Source organism: Cervus canadensis, chromosome 3, assembly GCF_019320065.1.
Source record: "Cervus canadensis isolate Bull #8, Minnesota chromosome 3, ASM1932006v1, whole genome shotgun sequence".
Lineage (NCBI taxonomy): Eukaryota > Metazoa > Chordata > Mammalia > Artiodactyla > Cervidae > Cervus > Cervus canadensis.
Window position 1 is genome coordinate 18,216,785 of NC_057388.1, and position 23,328 is coordinate 18,240,112.

Here is a 23,328-nt window from a genome sequence, read left to right on the forward strand (position 1 = left end):
AATATAATTTGTATTGAGTTTTATGTTTGTGAAGATTATCCTTCACTCTAAAACTACTGGAGAAAATTCTGGGCATTTGGATTACCCAAGAAAATGTTCTATCAAATGTCATTTAAACAATCCAGCCATTCAATCTTCTGGATAGTGTTAACATTGCACATATATATATGTGTGTGTGTGTGTATAAAATTTAAATCTCATTTTATTTCCTTGATAAAATAAAAATTTCATCTGCACTTTGTATATAAAGATGGCATTATTGCCTGGGAAGTACAATGTATGAATCTGTGTGTTTATGTACTTTTCACCAGTGGTACGTGCTTGCACTGAGTAATCCACAGTCTTAAGTTTGATCATGGCAAAACACATACAATACATCTGATTGGTATCATAATAATTAAGACAAAATGATTTTCTATAATAACCTTTGACTCTGACAAAGGTTATAACTTTGAATATATTATTTTGATCTCTTGTAGCTGTTGAGAACTTCACTGTTAATTTGTTAATTCTTTTGTAATTAACTTTTTTCCTTCCCTATATTCCTTTTAATATGTCTTTGGAGTTCATTAGCTGAAAACCCACTGTAGTGTATATAATTTATACAAATATTGTTATATTGCTAGCGAATTTTCTTGATTCTGTACATTCCTTCATCAATTCTAGATATCTCTTATCTTTTCTCTGATTCTCTTACTCTGAACCTTCTTGTTTAATTCTGTATGACTGTTATCCTTGTTTTTATTTCAACTTCTATTTTCAATGTTGCATTTTGGATAATCTGCTTACATTTGTCTTTAATGTATTGATAATCATTTATCTCAATCTGTGTAATCTATCCATTTCTTTATTTCCAGTTATAGTACTTTTTAGTCCTAGAACATCCTAGAACTTCTGTTTCTTTTCTTTTTAAAAATGTGGTCTTTTTAATTGTGCCTCATTATATTTAATGTTGTAATTTTCCTTTACATCTTAAATAAGTTTTAACATACGTATTTTATAGTCTGTATCTGCTTTTTAAAATATTTCCAAACTTGCGAGTCAAATTTTACTGTTTGTTAGGCATTTTAAATTCTGTTTACAATGAATTATTTTTCCTCATGTACCTCACAATTTTGAATGGCGTCGTTTATCCAGGAAAATCCTGCAGTTTAGGTTAAAATGTCTCTCTCTTTAGAGTTTTTACTTTTGCTATGTCAGGCACTTTGGTAATACAATTGCCTGACACCATTTCTTACATTAATTTTCAGCTTTGTGGCCTCAGGATTTATGGAAGTACCATTAATTTGAAACTTAAACTCATATGAGTACAGGCCATAGCTGGAATGTTTAGGAGAGGTTTGTTTTTGCCCTGATCTAAGGCTGAAGCTGATCTGCTTCATTTTTATCTCTGTCTATAAGTATGTTGAATTTTTCTGCTCACTCCTTGATCCTATTGATGAAGTAATAGAGTTACTTCTGCTTGTGCTCTCTTTCTCTGAGCACATGTTAATGTCATGCCCCTTACTGGTTCCACGCTCCCAAATCCCCATAATGCAAACCCTTTTCCCATACCATCCCCTCCCAAGGGCAATCACAGAAGGTATCAACTCAGCCTTCATTACTGGGAAATCATTTAGTTTATCAAGACCTCAGTTCTGCTCTTAAAAGTACTTTAAAAAATTCTGCATCCTGAATGTCCAAGTATTTTTTAAAGTATGATTTTCAGAGCCTTCTGTGGTGGTCCAGTGGTTAAGAATCCTCTGCTTGCCAATGCAGGTGACACGGGTTTGATCCCTGCTCTGGGAAGATCCCACATGCCGCTGGCAACCAGGCCCGTGCACCAGAACTACTGAGCTAGCACTCTAGAGACAGTGAGCCACAGCTCCTGAGTCATGCTGCAATTACTGAAGCCTGCATGCCTGAAGCCTGTGCTCTGCAACAAGAGAAGCCACTGCAATGAGAAGACTGCCTACTGCAACTAGAGAAAGCCCAAACACAGCAATGAAGACCCAGCACCGACAAAAATAAATCAATAAATAAATCTTTTTAAAAAATATGATTTTCAGCTAGTCTACCATATTGATTAAATATAGCATAAATGTCATTAAATATTTTTAGGTAAATAAGCAACGGACATCAGGATATAAGGCCAAGCAGAAATGAAAACCATATTTCCTGATTATCTGCCTGGGATTCTCATGAAAGTAGCCTTAATATGAATATTCAAAAGTTTTTTAAGCTATCTATATAATTAGAAAAGAGAAAAAAAAGACAAATAAAAATAGTCTCTTAAATGAGTGGCCCACCTGACACAAAATGTATAAATTTTTATTCTCATCATTTGATCTAACAACTAGATCATGTTTCCTGTATTCAAAGTCAGAGGTGTGAATAGTAATTCTTCAGGGGTGAAGGATGATGTGTGTGACTAGAGTCCCTACCTAAAAGAGACAATGTTTAATTGCACCTGAAGCAGTAAAGAGACAAATTTTCAGACAAATTTGAAAAATTGCACCACTTTAACAAAGGGGAGAGTAAACATGTCAAACAATAAATGTTTATTAAACATTGACTAAGTCAAAGGTATTATAAGCATTGTTTTCATGATTACATGACTTCCTAGCCGTCTCGTTACATTTTTCTTTGATTATCTTTTTGGTTGAATTTTTCCTGACACGTCATTAGTAAGCTCTTCCTCTACTAAGTAACCCCCAGTGTAGACCACTGACCAGCTTAATCTAATTCCCAGTATGTAAGTTTTGATTAATTTCCATCCCAGTGGCTGAAACCTCTTGCATTTCACTTTCTATTTTGTATCTACTGATCACAAAGAAATTTCTGTAGGGGAATAGGGAAACATCTCTTTTCTTCCACAAAATATCCAGAGGACCAATTTCTGAGGAAGGCCTGATTCCTGCAGGGATTTCTTATTTTTTAATTATTCTATATCACAGTGCTTTTTACTACCCACTGTATCAGTGTAGGTAGGGTATGTTTCTCAAACACAACAATGAGGTGACTTACTTCCTTCTTCATTTACCATATGAAGATTAGCAGAGCACAAAGTGGTATGTTTAAAAAAAAAAGATAAATTATGAAAACTGTTCACACATTCATGAATTTACTACAACAAAAGTGTTCATAACCAAACTTTATACATGTTTATATAACCAGTAATGCTGAAAAAGCTGACATTGAACGGTTCTATGAAGACCTACAAGACCTTTTAGAACACACACCCAAAACAGATGTCCTTTTCATTATAGGGGACTGGAATGCAAAAGTAGGAAGTCAAGAAAAACGTGGAGTAACAGGCAAATTTGGCCTTGGAGTACAGAATGAAGCAGGGCAAAGGCTAATACAGTTTTGCCAAGAGAACGCACTGGTCATAGCAAACACCCTTTTCCAACAACACAAGAGAAGACTCTACACATGGACATCACCAGATGGTCAACACCAAAATCAGATTGATTATATTCTTTGCAGCCAAAGATGGAGAAGCTCTATACAGTCAGCAAAAACAAGACCGGGAGCTGACTGTGGTTCAGATCATGAACTCCTTATTGCCAAATTCAGACTTAAACTGAAGAAAGTAGGGAAAATCACTAGACCATTCAGGTATGATCTAAATCAAATCCCTTATGAATATATAGTGGAAGTGAGAAATAGATTTAAGGGACTAGATCTGATAGACAGACAGCCTGATGAACTATGGATGGAGGTTCGTGACACTGTACAGGAGACAGGGATCAAGACCATCCCTATGGAAAAGAAATGCAAAAAGGCAAAATGGTTGTCTGAGGAGGCCTTACAAATAGCTGTGAAAAGAAGAGAAGCGAAAAGCAAAGGAGAAAAGGAAAGATATTCCCATTTGAATGCAGAGTTCCAAAGAATTGCCAGGAGAGATAAGAAAGACTTCCTCAGTGATCAATGCAAAGAAATAGAGGAAAACAACAGAATGGGAAAGACTAGAGATCTCTTCAAGAAAATTAGAGATACCAAGGGAATATTTCATGCAAAGATGGGCTCAATAAAGGACAGAAATGGTATGGACCTAACAGAAGCAGAAGATATTAAGAAGAGGTGGCAAGAATACACAGAAGAACTGTACAAAAAAAGATCTTCATGACCCAGATAATCACAATGGTGTGATCACTCACCTAGAGCCAGACATCCTGGAATGTGAAGTCAGGTGGGCCTTAGAAAGCATTACTAGGAACAAAGCTAGTGGATGTGATGGAATTCCAGTTGAGCTATTTCAAATCCTGAAAGATGATGCTGTGAAAGTGCTACACTCAATATGCCAGCAAATTTGGAAAACTCAGCAGTGGCCACAGGACTGGAAAAGGTCAGTTTTCATTCCAATCCCTAAGAAAGGCAATGCCAAAGAATGCTCAAACTACTGCACAATTGCACTCATCTCACACGCTAGCAAAGTAATGCTCAAAATTCTCCAAGCCAGGCTTCAGCAATACGTGAACTGTGAACTTCCAGATGTTCAAGCTGGTTTCAGAAAAGGCAGAGGAAATTGCCGACATCCACTGGATCATCGAAAAAGCAAGAGAGTTCCAGAAAAACATCTATTTCTGCTTTATTGACTACGCCAAAGCCTTTGACTGTGTGGATCACAATAAACTGTGGAAAATTCTGAAAGAGATGGGAATACCAGACCACCGGACCTGCCTCTTGAGAAACCTGTATGCAGGTCAGGAAGCAACAGTTAGAACTGGACATGGACCAACAGACTGGTTCCAAATCGGGAAAGGAGTACGTCAAGGCTGTAAATTGTCACCCTGTTTATTTAACTTATATGCAGAGTACATTGTGAGAAACACTGGGCTGGATGAAGCGCAAGCTGGAATCAAGATTGCCGGGAGAAGTATCAGTAACCTCAGATATGCAGATGACACCACCCTTATGGCAGAAAGTGAAGGTGAACTAAAGAGCCTCTTGATGAAAGTGAAAGAAGAGAGTGAAAAAGTTGGGTTAAAGCTTAACATTCAGAAAACTAAGATCATGGCATCTGGTCCCATCACTTCATGGCAAATAGATGGGGAAACAATGGAAACAGTGTCAGACTTTATTTTGGGGGGCTCCAAAATCACTGCAGATGGTGACTGCAGCCATGAAATTAAAGACACTTACTCTTTGGAAGGAAAGTTATGACCAACCTGGATAGTATATTTAAAAGCAGAGACATTACTTTGCCAACAAATGTCCGTCTAGTCAAGGCTATGGTTTTTCCAGTAGTCATGTATGGATGTGAGAGTTGGACTATAAAGAAAACTGAGCACCGAAAAATTGATGCTTTTGAACTACGGTGTTGAAGAAGACTCTTGAGAGTCCCTTGGACTACAAGGAGATCCAAGCAGTCCATCCTAAAGGAGATCAGTCCTGGGTGTTCACTGGAAGGACTGATGCTGAAGCTGAAACTCTAGTACTTTGGCCACCTCATGCAAAGAGTTGACTCACTGGAAAAGACCCTGATGCTGGGAGGGACTGGGGGCAGGAGGAGAAGGGGATGACAGAGGATGAGATGGCTGGATGGCAGCACCAACTCGATGAACATGGGTTTGAGTAAACTCCGGGAGGTTTTGATGGACAGGGAGGCCTTGCATGCTGCAATTGTTGGGGTCACAGAGCAGACACGACTGAGCGACTGAACTGAACTGAACTGATATAATTATGATATCTGAGACATTATATAGTTAGTAAATTCAAAAATCCTTTTATGTTTTCTACAATATTTATATCTATATTATGATGTTATAGAAAGCCAAGAGACAAAAAATCATTTCTATTTCATGTGTGCTTAGTCACTCAATCATGTCCAACTCTTTGGGACCCATGAACTGTAGCCCACCAGGCTCCTCTGTCCATGGGGATTCTCCAGGCAAGAACACTGGAGTGGGTTGCCATGCCCTTCTCCGGGGGATCATCCCAACCCAGGGATCAAACCCAGGTGTCCTGCATTTTAGGCGGATTCTTTACCATCTGCGCCACCAGGGAAGCCTAATACTGGAATGCGTAGCCTATCCCTTCTCCAGGGGGCCTTCCTGACTAAGGAATGAACCAGGGTCTCCTGAGTTGCAGGCTGATTCTTTACCATCTGAGCTACCAGGGAAGCCCCAGCTTTAAGTCTATTTCAAGGACAATAGAAAGTAAAACTAAACTACTATTTTTCCTAGAGGGTTTAAGAATTATATCAGGGAAGGTATAGAGAATCTTGACATACATTTCTGATTGAAATGTTACATAAAACAGTCTCACCAACCTGTTACTTCAAAAGTGATGGACAGGGAAGGTGCAGCACTAGGCTTCAATGTACTCTGATATTTAGTTTCTGAAATAACAGGGAAAGAGCAGCATATATATAAGAATAGTCTTTCCCCCTCAAAAAACAGTGTTGACTGAAGCAGGGTAGTCTGTGGAAACTACAGTTAGAAGACTACAACTATAAACAATTTGTACTTCATAGGGATGGTGACTATTTTATTCACATTTTGGGGGGCAAAACATGTGAAAACATGAGTTCTTTATTCATCCTTCTGTCTACCTATTCACAGTACAACCATCCTGCCTTCAATCCATTTTTCTATTGACCCTCCAAACCTTTCTGCTGGTTTGTCTCATTCAGTGTCATCATACAGGCTTATTATCCAGACTGTCTTTCTTAGTAACTGCAAATCTCACAGGCCTTATCCAGATATAAGTGTGGATTATTTGCTATGTTTTGTATAAAAGCATCTTATACAATTTTCTATGATATTCGCAGCTTTATGGTGCTTTATAATGAATAACTTTGGCTTCCCTCGTTTGAAAACATGTTCAATCTGTATCAACTGGAAGGTGTCTTGAGTTACTATAGCTAAAATCTACTTTCATTTCACTATGAACTCTTCCAAGAGTCAATTCACATTATGCATCTAATGATCAGTAACACGTCCCTCAGCTTTCTAGGAGTTACACTGATAACCTTATGGGCAAGGCCTCTTCCTGTCACATTTTGAGGATAGATTTCATGCCAGGACAAGTTGGACATTTTTCAAGACTACTGGAATTCTGAACAGCCAGCTCACAGAAACTGTCAAGATTTTACTGCTGACTCTTCTCAGCAGAGAACCTGTCAAGTCTTTCTTCTAAATGAGTGATAATGGAAATTTTGATCACCTCAATATTCTGTTAGAACTGGAAGAATTCCATGAATAAAATGTGGATACTCTCCAATATCAAGTAGACATATTTTTCCCATTGTCTGTAGATGCCATCACCAACTTAATAACTATCCTGGTAATTCAACTTGTACCAAGTTTTGAATATTATACTTTTTACTTTGTGAGTACTTTAATAATAAATATTTCAACTTCATGAAAACTAAATATATTAGCTCCAAGGAAAAGAATTACGGCCTTGTAAGATGTGAGTCAGTTAATAGCAGAAAATACATCAATGAATAAAGTAATTTAAAGTGATCTTGGTTTTGTGCTATGGTGGTCATTATCAAAATTCTATGTAACATGATATACCAAGATAATAAAGGAAGTTGATGTCATATCACTTGTTTTCAGTATTTTTGTATAAAGAAATTTTATGTTGGGGCTAAAGTATTTTGAGTTAAAGTATTTTCAATAGTTTGGTTATATGTGAAAAGACATTTATAAAACACACAGAGAGAATCTACAAAAACAACAGTGCAATCCTTGTTCTTCAAATTAAGTGCAATATGAATTGCACTTAGGATACCCTGTTCATGGCTAAACAGTCAGGATTTCTTGAGATCAGTACCTTCTTGCTGGGATTGAAAAAGCAAGTTATTCTGAGAGGTTTCCCTGTTTTTATAAAGTAAGCTTTCATTCTTTCGTATTTATTGAAAAAGACTGTGAATAATCTTCACAGCCCACAGTCTAATTGTTCTCTATTCACACCTATCTATAGTATTCACATGTTACCCTTGGGATGCTGGTATATCTAACAAGTTTCCTACTGGGGAAAATTGAGTACTACTAGGGGGAACTCACATAGTCTAAATTCTGAGGAAAAAATAACTGCAACTTTTAGCAAGAATCAACTGTTTTTGCAAAGACTATAAGAGGCTTATTAATATTCTTGATCTTTGACATGAAAGGACACAGATTCTTAAGTTATTTATGTTATATACTTACAAGATTAAATATTAATTTCAGGTGAATTGACTACTTCCATATCTATGCTTTGGTGTTTGCATTAGCCCAACAGATACATCTTAATAATAATATTCTTTGCATCTTATCTTTTTTTCCTGTGACTTTTATTTTTATTGTTCTGCAGTGCCTTGACAGCAGTAGTCAGGGAACTCTATGACAAATTATTTTTAAAAGTGTCCAATTACAATTCAAAATTCTGAAGGATCTTTTGAAAGTAATAACCTAGAGGATATAATTGACATTCAGAAACTAAAATCTGATCTACCTCTAGCAATGAAATTATACTACTCTGAAAGGACTGCCATAATAAATTCACCAAAGGATGTTAAAAATGTAGCCATTAAAGTGACTAAGAAAATATTAATGTACTAACATTACATGTTTTATGCTACTTCCTTAAAATCGCAAGACATATTAGTAGTAAAAGGTATCCCTAGGCTAGATTACTAAATGAGTTAACATGCTGTGTAAAGCCAGTGGATACAAAACAATTAAATTCTGCAAGCTGCAAATGCAAAACTTTAGTCCTTACTTCCCAAGAATTACTGCTGCTGCAACTTTGGTGGGAGGCAAAAGAGCGCTCTCTCCTTTTGTTTTATGAAATGTCTTTTTCTCTTGGTTCTTCCCTTGCTTTTATGATTCTTCTTGGTCATATTCCTTTTCTGAATATTTAGTTTTTTTATTCCTTTTTTTTTTTTCACCTTTAATCCATGTTGTTCCTTCTGTTTAGAATAAACTCCCTCTTGCATGCCTGACCTGCTTAACTATATGGAGTATATGCATCATAACAGCTCAAATTCCACCTCCGTTATCAAGGTTCCTCTATTTTCTCACCACAGCTATTCTAAAACTCAATTATGGTGGCTCAGATGGTAAAGAATCTGCCTGCAATGCAGGAGACTTGGGTTCGATCCCTGGGTGGGAAAGATCCCCTGGAGAAGGAACTGGCAACCCACTCCAGTATTCTTGCCTGGGAAACCCCATGAACAGAGGGGCCTGGTGGGCTACAGTCTATGGGGTTGCAAAGAGTCAGATAGGACTGAGCTACTAACACTTTCACTTTCATACAGCATTATGACTATTGGTCTGTGTGCCCTCATGATGACCATGAGCATTTTCCTGACATGAAATTTGTATTGATATTTCTGTCCTCATCACCATAGACAATTTTTGGAGCTCTTCTGGCCACTAATCAATATGGGCTGAATGTATTAGTGATACAAGTCCTGCAGTCCCTCAGGTAGTAAAATGTTAAGAGGCTCTTAAGAGGCTCAGTCCAACGATGATCAGAATTTTAGAGTAATAGTAATATTCAACAATATGTACTTTTAATCTTGACCATCTTGGACTCACTATTCTTTTGTACACTTATCACATCTTGTCCCCAAACTGAGATTTAGACCAAAAAAATTCTAAGATATGTCTACCAAATTAAAGCATTTAATCAAAGCTTTTTGTTTGTTTGTTTGTCTTTTTGTTTTTAAGTTATGCCTTTGGATTAAAGATCTTTTCCTGTAGTTTTATTCTCTATTTCTTTTAAATTCAAAGTGAATTTTCTCTCAATACCATAATTAATTTATTTTTTCAACATCATTGTAAAACAGCAGAACAAGTTTTCTTTTTTAACATACAGGTTTTACTTATTCTTATATGAAGAAAAGAAATTTGAGCTTTAGAACACATATTTGCATCCTATATGTATCCTTATAAGACACATGTTTATTCTATTTTTATAATTGCTAAATTATATTTTATAATTTTATAATTTATTTTTTTATTTTACATAAATTTTATTTTAAATAAATTTTATAATTTATTTTATAATTGCTAAATTCTGACTCAGAACCTGAAGTCAAAATTTAAAGAGAGGCTTGTCAGCAAACCAGAACGAACCAAAGATGGAACTTTATTAATTATTTTTATAACCATCATTTAGACTACCATTGAACATAGTTAATATCCGCCATAATGTGAACAAATATACGGCTCTTCGTGCCCCCAAATGGCTGCATATATAATCCCTGCAGGATGATCCCATGCCTGCTCTCCACAGGTGAGTACTTGAGAAGAAAACAAGATTTACCTTCTTTGTCCTTGTGGGTGTTCAGCTGCGAGAGGAGGTTCTCGCTGGCCTGCACGCAGTACACCTCTCGGGTCTGGACGCCCCCTCCGCAGAGGGCCGTCTGGTTGCCTCGCCTCCTGTCCTGCTGGCTGAGCAGAGGGTCCACCCGACACTCGGTCCACTCCGTGGTCCTCCAGCTGTACCTAGATAAAGAAAATGCCGACAGTGGCCATGTGTTCACTGAATACAACTTTTCTCCAATCCTATTTGTTTTTTTTCCCCTCAAGAAAATTAATCTGAACAATTTCTTCCCCTTGAATCAATCTTAGACCACATCTCTGGTACAGGTTCAGTTTCGATCCCTTCTTCTACATCTTTATGCTGCTCCGTTTAAAGAGGGGTTAAATTTAAGATGATACAGTTTTAATTGCAACTACTAGAAGTTACTTATAAATATTTTATACAAAGAGAGCATAATGCTGAATATATGAAATTTTACGTTTAATTAAGCTGAACTCAGGCTTGCCCTTTTTTTCATGTTTATAAACAAAGGAAGATTAAATCTGAGAATGGAGAACATTCTAAATGATGAACCCAAATATTTGTTTTGTCGTTAATAAAATGTATGAAAATTCCTTCTTCACACTGGTCAAAATTGTGATTGTGTATTTGTAATAAAAATATAACATAATTCAGAGTTTTCTCTTTATTGCTGAGAATAAGAGTTTTTTTTTTTTTTCTCTCCTGTAACATTTGAGCATCCCTGATGAGTACTGATGAACGATGAAAAGAGCTGACGTTTCTAATCAGTGGAACACAGGAAAGATGATCTATGCTTCTAAATTAAAGCTCCAATCAAGATTATGATGTGAAAAAAATGTCAGAGGATTGTCAGCCCAACACATGCTTTAAGGAGATAGCCAGGGTCTTGATGTCACTGAAGATAGACAGTGATGGCATTTCTCTACCTCAAGGAAAATGGATATTCTAAAAGCACAAAGAAAATGGCTCTTGGAGTACTTTATGTCATTTTTACCAAGATGCTTCCTTAGTAATCAGATTAACAGCCAACACAGGTACAAATGGATGTGCTAATGCTCATCTCAATTAGACAAAAAGGTTAAATGGGCTCTTGGATGTCTGATCTAGATGCTTTGCTTTGTCAGTGGTAAGGTTTCATGTCAGTAAAGGTGAACTTCATGCCCATTTTTCAATTTTTGTAAGTGGGGATTCATGGCTTAACAGAGGTACAGGTCTAGGGCATCAAAGAACAATGCTCTTGACATATATTTATAAAGGAAGTGAAGTATTCAGGTCAATTTTTAAATCATCGATAAATGATGCCTTGGGAGGAGAGACTGGGAGGTGGCACAGAAAAGAAAACTAAACAAGCCATTCATTAGGGGAATTAAAACGAAAATTTTATTTTTTATAGAGCAGCATCCCAACATAGGTCATCCTAAGGAGTCCTGTGAGAGAAAGAAATTTTTTAGTAACGTAAATTGATTACACATTCTTAAAAAATATGCTACTATCCACAAAGGGTTAGAAGACAGAGATTTAGAATAGGGATTTATTTTAATTAATAGTTAATGATGTTTGAATAACTGAGAGGATAAAGATATCCTAGCTTGAGATTAAAAAAATGGAAGAATCTCGCAGGAGATGAAACACTCTGACTAGAGAACCCGGCAGCTTCCCTGAAACTGTTATGCCAAGGGGAACATACAAGTCAGAGGGGCAGGCAGAGAAGTTTGGAAGGAAACTTCAGAGTGTTCAGCTGGCTGTATTAGGGGAGAAGGGAGGATTCCACAGTGCTGCATAACTGAAGATCTTGTACGAATCATTACTATTCTTTGTTATTATTATTATTACTGTTAGAAATGGGAGGAGGAGCAGCAGCGTCAGTGGTAGTGGTAATTTTCCTCTTCACTGGTTCATCAAGTGCAAGCTGTAAGCCTGTTCTCTAAATGTTTCAAATATTCCAGGGAACCTTTCAATGAAGCTTGTGGGTATCTACTGATAAACTAAGATTGTGTAAGTTTTTTTCGTAAATACTCTACATTCAGACTAACCTGAAACATATTTATCACCAAGTTAATTCACAGTAATGTCTTGGAAATGATTTTTAAGGATAAAAATAATATAGTTACAGTGCCAAATATTTCAAAATCATCTTATTTCATCTGAATTCGATGAACATTTATTGGGTACTTACTATGTGCCTGGTCCTATGACATATATCAGTGATTAAAGAAGAAACAATCTCCACACCCAAGGTTAATAAGCAATCTTGGTCCTGAGAGAGCTTAAAGTCTTATTATTTTGATGTAGTATTCTACTATATTTAATAGGATTTGTTTTACACAGTACTGAATTTTAATAGGGCTTGCTCAATAGGCAAAAGGAATCTATATTTTGAAAGATTATTTTACCTTATAGACTAGTTGACAAACTATGGCTAAATTCAACCTGTCCTGTTTCTATAAATATATTTTATGGAAACATATCCACACTCATTTCTTAACATATTGCTTATAGATCCAAAGGCAGAGGTGAATCATCGTGACAGAGACACATGTGGCTCATAAAGACTAATATATTTACTATCTTCTCCACTACAGAAAAAGCTTGCCAATCCTCATTACAGAAAATATGCAAAGAACTACTGCTAAAAATCCAACTTTTGTGGAGATTGGGAAACATAGCTTGTTACTGACACTTTCATTAGTAAAACTGGTATTTTTTTTTTCTTTGTTTTTATCAGATAGTGTTGGTAGAGATATATTTCTACTTAGAATTTGTAAAAATCAGTATTTCTCAACACGCCACCCCACTGAAATCAGCTAAAGGAATATGCAGTTTGGGCAGATGGGCAACAGAGGTCGCTGTCCTTATTAACTCACGTGGCACAGGGGGCAACTCCATCTCCTTGAGACACGCAGGGCTCTTTTTCCTCAAGCTCTGGACACTTCTTCTCGCTGCCAATAGGAAACTGCCTGATGAGCCGAGTTCTCACGCGGGTGCCTTTAGGGGATGCCGTGTCATGGCACGTTTTTGAGCAGGGGCTCCACTCTGACCACTCGGACACCTGGCACTCCTTGGTCATCACGCAGGCCTGGAAGGTCATTGGCAGCTTCTCTTGCTGGCAGAAGCTGCAAATGAGAATTAATATTCTCATCACAGACTTGTAGGTAGGCATGAACTTTGTAGGCAGGCATGAATGTTCCAGAGCAAAATCAGCTTGGACATGCTTATTTCTACTTGGAAGTACAATTCCAATTTCATTGAAAACGTACCAACATTTATAATGTGTAAAAGCTGTTAGACTCCAAGCTAACACTTGCATTTCCTCTTAGTTTGTAATAGTTGTTAAACCATTCGCAGGAAATAGAAAATAAAAATAGAAGCAAAATTAGCTGAAACTAAGTTTACCATATTGTTCATTTTACTCACTCCAGATTTGTTTTAACTTAGAAAATGAACTGTTAACATAAGATAATTTTCACTCTGTTTAGTGATTTAAATAAACATGCCTGGCTAACTGCTACAATATTATTTTGAATAGAAAAAAGCAACTTAATTTATGCTTACCATTATTTTTAATATCATTTGAAATTTTAGCTGTCAACTAAAAATATAATGGAGGCTTATTCAAATACATCAACTTTTTCCAGTCATACTTTAATGCAAGGTCTACATATGAGTATATTAATTAAATGCATCCTAGGCATTAGAAGGGTGACAGCAGATGAGATGGTTGGATGGCATTATCGACTCAATGGACATGAGTTTGAGCAAACTCTGGGAGACAGTGAAGGACGGGGAAGCCTTGTGTTCTGCAGTTCATTGGGTCACAGAGTTCAGATTCGAGTGAGCAACTGAACAACAAACATTAAAAATAAAAATTTATTAAGCTATACTGTGTAGAGATATCCTCTAAATAGATCTAGAATATTTAGTCACCAGTAAGGTATTTACGTTCAAATTCTTATCTAACTATTCCTCCTTGAAATAGAAGGAGGTTGAATTCTTTTGTTTTTCAATTTATTTTTTCCTGAAGGATAATTGCTTTATAGAATTTTGTTGTTTTCTGTCAAACCTCAACATGAATCAGTCACATGTATACATACATCTCCTCCCCTTTGGACTTCCCTCCCATTGCCCTCCCCATCCCACCCCTCTAGGTTGATACAGAACCCCTATTTGAGTTTCTTGAGCCATACAGCAAATTCTTGCTGGCTATTTTACATATGGTAAGGTAAGTTTCCATGTTACTCTTTCCATACATCTCTCCCTCCCCTCCCCTCTCCCCATGTCCATAAGGCTATTCTCTATGTCTGTTTCTCCACTGCTGCCCTGTAAATAAATTCTTCAGAACCATTTTTCTAGATTCTGTATGCTGCTGCTGCTAAGTTGCTTTGGTCGTGTCTGACCCTGTGTGACCCCATAGACAGCAGCCCGCCAGGCTCCTCTGTCCCTGGGATTCTCCAGGCAAGAATACTGGAGTGGGTTGCCATTTCCTTCTCCAAGATTCCGTATATATGCATTAGAATACGATGTTTCTCTTTCTCTTTCTGACTCACTTCACTGTGTATAATAGGTTCTAGGTTCATCCACCTCATCAGCACTGACTCAAATGTGTTCCTCTTTATGGCTGAGTAATATTCCATGTGTATATGTACCACAACTTCTTTATCCATTCATCTATTGATGGACATCTAGGTTGCTTCCATGTTCTAGTTACTGAAAATAGCGCTACAATGAACAATGGGATACATGTGTCTTTTTCAACCCTGGTTTCCCCAGGGTATATGCCTAGGCATGGGACTGCTGGGTTACATGGTGGTTTTATTCCTAGTTTTTTCAAGGAATCTCCATACTGTCTTCCATAGTGGCTATATAAATTTACATTCCACCAACAGTGCAAGAGTGTTCCCTTTTCTCCATACCCTCTCTAGCATTTATTGTTTGTAGACTCTTTGATGATGGCCATTTTGACCAGTGTGAAGTGATATCTCATTGTAGTTTTGATTTGTATTTCTCTAATAATGAGCGATGTTGAGCCTATTTTCATGTGTTTGTTAACCATCTGTATGTCTTCTTTGGAGAAATGTCTGTTTAGGTCTTTTTCTCACGTTTTGAGCGGGTTGTTTATTTTCCTGGTTGTTTATTTTCCTGAGTTGTATGAGCTACTTGTATGTTTTGGAAATTAATCTTTGTCAGTTGTTTCATTTGCTATTATTTTCTCCCATTCTGAGGGTGATCTTGTTACCTTGCTTATAGTTTCCTTTGCTGTGCAAAAGCTTTTAAGTTTAATCAGGTCCCACTTGTTTACTTTTTTTTAAATTTCTATTACTCTAGGAGATGGGTCATAGAGGATCTTGCTTTGATTTATGTCATCAAGTGTTCTATGTTTTCCTCTAATAGTTTTATATTTTCTGGTCTTACATGTAGGTCTTTAATCCATTTTAAGTTTATCTTTGTGTATGGTGTTAGGAAGTGTTCTAATTTCATTCTTTTACATGTAGCTGCCCAGTTTTCCCAGCACCATTTATTGAAGAGGCTGTCTTTGCCCCGTTGTATATTCTTGTCTCCTTTGTAAAAGGAGGTGCAAGGGTTTATTTCTGGGTTTTCTATCTTGTTCCATTGGTCTATGTTCCTGTTTTTGTGCCAGGACCATACTGTCTTGATGACTGTAGCTTTGTAGTATAATCTGAAGTCAGGAAGGTTGATTCCTTCAGCTCCATTCTTCTTTCTCAAGACTGCTTTGGATATTTGGGGTGTTTTGTGTTTCCATATGAATTGTGAAATTTTTTGTTTTAGTTCTGTGGAAAATGCCATTGGTAATTTGATAGGGATCGCATTGAATCTGTAGATTGCATTTAGTAGTATAGTCATTTTCGCAATATTGATTCTTCCTACCCAGGAACATGGAATATCTCTCCATATGTTTATGTCGCCTTTGATTTCTTTCATCAGTGTCTCATAATTTTCTGTGTACAGTTCTTTTGTCTCAATAGGTAAATTTATTCCTAGATATTTAATTCTTTTTGTTGCAATGGTGAATGGGATTTGATTCTTTAATTTCTCTTTCTGATTTTTCAGTGTTAGTGTATAGAAATGCAAGTGATTTCTGTCTATTGATTTTATATCCTGCATCTTTGCTAAATTCACTGATTAGCTCTAGTAATTTTCTGATACTATCTTTAGGGTTTTCTATGTATGGTATGTCATCTGCAAACAGTGAGAGCATTACTTCTTCTTTCCTGATCTGGATTATTTTTATTTCTTTTTCTTCTCTGATTGCTGTAGCTAGGACTTCCAGAACTATGTTGAATAACAGTGGTGAAAGTGGACACCCTTGTCTTGTTCCTGATCTTAGGGGGGAAGCTTTCAGTTTTTCACCATTGAGAATAATGTTTGCTGTAGGCTTATCATATATGGCCTTTACTGTGTTGAGGTAGGTTCCTTCTATGCCCATTTTTTGAAGAGTTTTAATCATAAATGGGTGCTAAATTTTGTCAAAGGCTTTTCCTGCATCTATTGATACTATCATATGGATTTTATCTTTTAATTTGTTGATATGGTGTATCACATTGATTTGCATATATTGAAGAATCCTTCCATTCCTGGAATAAACCCAACTTGATCATGGTGTATGAGCTTTTTGATGTGTTGCTGAATTCTGTTTGCTAAAATTTTGTTGAGGATTTTTGCATCTATGTTCATCAGTGATATTGGCCTGTAGTTTTCTTTTTTTGTGTTTTCTTTGTCTGGTTTTGGTATCAGGGTGATGGTGGCCTTGTAGAATGAGTTTGGAAGTGTTCCTTCCTCTGCAATTTTCTGAATGAGTTTTAGAAGGATAGGCATTAGCTCATCTCTAAATGTTTGACAGAATTCTCCTGTGAAGCGATCTGATCCTGGGCTTTTGTTTTTTGGGAGATTTTTGATCACAGCTTCAATTTCAGTGCTGTAATTGGGTTGTTCATAATTTCTATTTCTTCCTTGTTCATTCTTGGAAGATTGAACTTTTCTAAGAATCTGTCCATTTCTTCCAGGTTATCCATTTTATTGCCATATTGTTGTTCATAATAGTCTCTCACTATCCTTTGTATTTCTGCATTGTCTGTTGTAACCTCTCCTTTTTCATTTCTAATTTTGTTGATTTGATTCTTTTCTCCTTTTTTTCCTGATGAGTCTGACTAAAGATTAGTCAATTTTGTTTATCATCTCAAAGAACCAGCTTTTAGTTTTATTAATCTTTAGTATTGTTTCTTTCATTTCTTTTTCATTTATTTCTACTCGGATCTTTACGATTTCTTTCCTTCTACTAATTTTTGGGTTTTTTTGTTTTTATTTTTCCAGTTGTTTTAGGTGTAAAGTTAGGTTGCCTATTTGATGTTTTTCTTGTTTCTTGAGGTAGGATTGTATTGCTATAAACTTCCCTCATAGAACTGCTTTTGCTGCATCCCATAGGCTTTGAGTTGTCATGTTTTCATTATCATTCATTTCTAGAAGTTTTTTGATTTCTCTTTTTATTTCTTTTGTAACCTGTTGGTTATTTAGAAATGTGTTGTTTAATCTCCATGTGTTTGTGTTTCTTAGAGTTTTTTTTTTCTTGTAATTGATATCTAGTCTCATAGCATTGTGGTCAGAGAAGATTCATGATATGATTTCTATTTTCTTAAATTTACTGAGGTTTGATTTGTGACCCAAGATGTGGTCTATCCTGGAGAATGTTCCATGTGCACCTGAGAAGAAGATGTATTTTTCTGCATTTGGATGTGATATCCTGAAGATATCAATAACATCCATCTCCTCTAATGTATCATTTAAGACTTGTGTTTCCTTATTAGTTTTCTGTTTTGATGATCCGTCCATTGGTGTGAGTCGGGTGTTAAAGTCTCCTACTATTATTGTGTTCCTGCCAATTTCTCCTTTTATGTCTGTTAGTGTTTGTCTTATGTACTGAAGTGCTCCTATGTTGGGTGCATATTATTTACAATTGTTATGCCTTCCTCTTGGATTGATCCCTTGATAATTATGTAGTGTCCTTCCTCATCTCTTGTAATCTTCTTTGTTTTAAGATCTATTTTGTCTGATATAAGGATTGCTACTTCAGCTTTCTTTTGCTTCCCATTTGCATGGAATATATTTTTCCATCCTCTCACTGGCAGTCTATATGTGTCTTGAGGTCTAAAGTGGGTTTCTTGCAGATAGCATATTATATGGGTTGTGTTTTTGTATCCATTCAGCCAGTCTGTGTCTTCTGGTTGAAGCATTTAATCCATTTACATTTAAAGTAATTATTGATATATATGTTCCCATTGCCATTTTCTTAATTGTTTGGGGTTGATTTTGTAGATCTTTTTTCTTCTCTTGTATTTCTTGACTATGTAAGTCCATTTAACATTGGTTGTAAAGCTGGTTTGATGGTACTGAGCTGTCTTAACTTCCGCTTGTCTGAAAAGCTTTTGATTTCTCCATCAATTTTGGATGAGATCTTGCCGGGTACAGTAATCTTGGTTGTAGATTTTTCCCTTTCCGTAGTTTAAATATATCCTGCCATTTCCTTCCGGCCTGAAGAGTTTCTGCTGAAAGATCAGCTGTGAAGCATATGAGGTTTCCCTTGTATATTACCTGTTGCTTCTCCCTTGCTGCTTTTAATCTTCTTTCTTTGTGCTTAGTCTTTGTTAGTTTGATTAGTATGTGTCTTGGTGTGTTTCTCCTTGGGTTTATCCTATACGGGACTCTTTGTGCCTCTTGGAATTGATTGACTATTTCCTTTTCCATGTTGGGGAAATTTTCAACTATAATCTCTTCAAAATTTTTCTCATATCCTTTCTTTTTCTCTTCTTATTCTGGGGCTCCTATTATTCGAATGTTGGTGCATTTGATATTGTCCCACAGGGTCTCTAGACTATCCTCATTTCTTTTCATTCTTTTTACTTTATTTTGCTCTTCAGAAGTTATTTCCACCATATTATCTTCCAGGTCACTGATTCATTCTTCTGCTTCAGATATTCTGCAACTGATTCCTTCTAGAGTATTTTTAATTTCAGTAATTGTGTTGTCTCCGTGTTTATACTCTAATTCTTCCAGGTATTTGTTAACTGATTCTTGCATTTTCCCCATTCTGTCGTCAAGGTTTTTGATCATCTTTACTATCATTATTCTGAGTTCTTTTTCAAGTAGTTTGCCTAATTCCTCTTCATTTATTTGGACTTCTGTTTTTCTAATTTGTTCCTTCATTTATGTAGTATTTCTCTGCTTTTTCATTATTTTTTTTAAACTTATTGTGTTTGAGGTCTGCTTTTCCCAGACTTCAAGGTTGAATTCTTTCTTCCTTTTGGTTTCTGCCCACTAAGGTTGGTCCAGTGGTTTGTGTAAGTTTCTTATAGGGTGAGATTTATGTTGAGTTTTTTTGTTTTTTTTTTCCTCTGATGGGCAACACTGAGTGAAGTGGTAATCCTGTCTGCTGATGATTGGGTTTGTATTTTTGCTTTGTTTGTCCTTTAGATGAGGCATCCTGCAGAGTGCTACTGGTGGTTGGGTGATGCTGGGTCTTGTATTACAGTGGTTTCCTTTGTGTGAGTTCTCACTGTTTGATAACCCCGAGGGTTAGTTCTCTGGTAGTCTAAGGTCTTGGAGTCAGTGTTCCTACTCCAAAGGCTCAGGGTTTGATCTCTATCAAAAGTGTGAAGTCAATGTCTGCTCTTTGTGCTTGCACTCTGGGTCCATCCCAAGGCAATGTATGAGCTATTGATCACACCCTTTTATTATTTTAGCAAACTGCTACCTATCAGAAGTGTGAAGGCAGTGCCTGCTCTTCCTCTGTGCTTGCACCTTGGCTCCATGTCAAGGTAATGTATGAGCTTTTGATCATGTGCTTTGATTTCATTACCAAACTGTGACCTATCGAAGTGTGAAGTCAGTGTTTGCTCTTTGTCTGTGCTTGCACTCTGGGTCCACACCAAGGCAAGGCATGAGCTGTTGATAATGTGCTTTTACCATTTTAGCAAACTGCGGCCAGACACTAATCCGAAGAATTTTGGTGAGAGACCTGCCTTGAGAGATGTGCCTACTATAAATGAAGTCCTAAGTTTCCCAAGGACTGATGAAGGCTCTCCATCCTGCAGTTGGAATCAATGTGAGAGTTGGACCATAAAGAAGGCTGAGCACCAAAGAACTGACACTTTCAAACTGTGGTGTCAGAGAAGACTCTTGAGAGTACCTTTCCCCCACTCTCCTTCCAGAAAGGATGTTGAATTCTTAATCCTAATGTCTACATACAAAGATGAAGTTGATGTTAGAGAATGTCATCAACCTCGGATTTATGCGCTTTGAAGGATTTTCCTGGAATTAGATTGCCTTGCGCTGATTCTTAGTTGAACTCTTGCACATTACCAATAACTAGTATCTCATGTTTATAAGACAGAGGAGGCCTATTGCCACAATAGAGCATCTGTTCCAATGGGAGAGTTCACTGATAATTCTGTCTCATCATTCAGATGCTATATTTAACTGTGATAATCAACCATACAGAGAGGCAGGTCCATTTTAATGTAACAACTCACATTCAATCTTCTTAATTCTACTGGCATGTGTACGAAAATTGCATTCCTAGGAAACAATTAGAGCTCAAAACGTCAAAGTCAATTTGTCTGAGCTGGGAAGTCTGGGCAGAAGAATCATCTGAGAGTGGCAGGAAAATGGTCCTATGAGTCAGCTCTGTTGCTCCTTATAACAACAGAGAGGGCCAGAATCCCATTTTTACTAATGTGTCATGTATTGACTACTAATGATGCATTAGGTAACAACACTAACCTAAGAGCAAAACTTTCTCTGTGATGAACAACACAAGTTATTCCATGAAAATCAGGCAAAATAATGACCAAATGACGATCTTTACAACTCATTTCATACAAAACCCTCCATGTTTAGTTTCCTCTTAGATTCATTTGTAACACTTCATCAGATTGTTATCATATACATATATGCATATATGGGACTTCCCAGGTGGTGCTCATGGTAAAGAATTTGCCAGCCAATGCAGGAGATGCAAGAGATGTGCGTTTGATCCCTGGGTTGGCAGGACCCCCTGGAGGAGGAAATGGCAATCTGCTCCAGTATTCTTGCCTGGAAAATTCCATGGACAGAAGATCCTGGCTGGTGACAGTCCATAGGGTTGCAAAGAATTGGACATGAATGAGCAACTGAACACACACATACACACATGTAATACTTACAAAGTTTATATTCTATGTATAGGCAGAGAATTAATAATCCCTTTTAATCTTTTGTGGAGAATTTGACCATCAGTTAAATACCTCCTCTTACAGTTACCTGGTAACCTGATGAAAGCTGAAATATCAGCTATGTTACTAGATATTATTTATGATACAATGATCAAGTTGATAAATTCAATTTGCTGTGGAGAAACTAAAACTACCTGGTAGGAAGCCACAGTTTTGTGCTTCCCTAAACTCTTGGACTAGGATTTGTTTTACTGAAGACATTACAGGCTATTACAAGTAGATCACTTCCAGAGATACCAGTGCCTGTAGGGCTGATATTTTTAAGGCAAGGCTGCTCTTTGACCTGCTGGATGTAGAATTACCTTCTTCCACCTGAAATGTGTTGCATGAATTTCTAGAAGAATTTCTGGATGAGGAATGACTATGGCTACAATGATAACAAGCTCTATATCTTTCTACGCAGACTAATACCAGATGGCAGTCTTGTGAGTCTTGTGTGTCTGAAAGTCTGACAGTGTAACATTAAAACTTAATTCATATTACCTCATGCATGAAAAATGCTGGACTGGATCACTCACAAGCTGGAATCAAGATTGCTGGGAGAAATATAAATAACCTCAGATACGCAGATGACACCACCCTTATGGCAGAAACAAAAGATGAACTAAAGAGCCTCTTCATGAAGGTGAGTGAAAAGGAGAGTGAAAAAGCTGGCTTAAAACTCAACATTCAGTAAGCTAAGATCATGGCATCTGGTCCCATCACTTCATGGAAAATAGATGGGGAAACAATAGAAACAGTAACAGACTTTATTCTGGGGGCTCCAAAATCACTGCAGATGGTGAGTGCAGCCATGAAATTCAAAGATACTTCTTCCTTGGAAGAAAAGCTATGACCAACCTAGACAGCACATTAAAAAACAGAGACATTACTTTGCTGACAAAGGTCTGTACAGATAAAGCTATGATTCTTCCAGTAGTCATGTATGGACGTGCGAGTTGGACCATAAAGAAGGCTGAGTGCTGAAGAATTGATGCTTTTGAACTGTGATTTTGGACAAGGCTCTTGAGAGTCCCTTGGAAATCCTAAAGGAAATTAGTCCTGAATATTGATTGGAGGGACTTATTTTGAGGCTGAACCTCCAATACTTTGGCCACCTGATGAGAAGAGCCGACTCATTGGAAAAGACCCTGATGCTGGGAACGATTGAAGGTGGGAGGAGAAGGGGACGACAGAGGATGAGATGGTTGGATGGCATCACTGACTCAATGGATATGAGGCTGAGCAAGCTCCAGGAGATGGTGAAGGACAGGGAAGCCTGGCGTTCTGCAGCCCATGGGGTCACAAAGAGTCAGACAGAACTAAGCGGTTGAACAACCAATAATCCTTTTGTGTGGGTACCATTATTATTTTTATTTTATAGAGAAAGAGTTTCTGAAAGGTTAGGCAATGTGTTCAAGATCATATGGGAATGTGTAAGGAGGGAACTGAAATTTGAACTTGCATTTTCTAAAATCAGAGTCTATTTTCTTAGTCACTCTGCCCTTCTTCAAACAGTTTAAACTGATTATAAATCTCTGTTAGAGCAAACTGCTGTAGCTGAGACCAATGCCAGGGTTACTGATACATCGTGAATCCACTAGTTTCACTATTTCACAATTCCAGGATTTGCACCATCCTAGCACTTTGAAAATGTGCTACTTGTTTTAAGGAGGACCTAGTAATTAGGGAAAAGTCAAACCACATACATTTTCCTGATCCATGTTAACAACTTTTAATGCAGGTTCTACATAGAAATCAGCAGCATAAACATGAGAACAATATTAAGTGATATGATTAT

General features: G+C 37.0%; 1 protein-coding gene across 1 annotated transcript in view; it reads right to left on the reverse strand.

The window, feature by feature from the left end:
* The window catches only part of THSD7A (thrombospondin type 1 domain containing 7A), a 452,526-nt gene that overhangs the window by 204,507 nt on the left and 224,691 nt on the right, over positions 1 to 23,328 (reverse strand). The window contains exons 3-4 of the mRNA XM_043462735.1: positions 13,134 to 13,382; positions 10,249 to 10,430 (exon numbers count right to left, since the gene is read on the reverse strand). Of these exons, the coding sequence (XP_043318670.1) occupies positions 10,249 to 10,430; positions 13,134 to 13,382 (431 nt within the window). The remainder of the gene's footprint in view (positions 1 to 10,248; positions 10,431 to 13,133; positions 13,383 to 23,328) is intronic.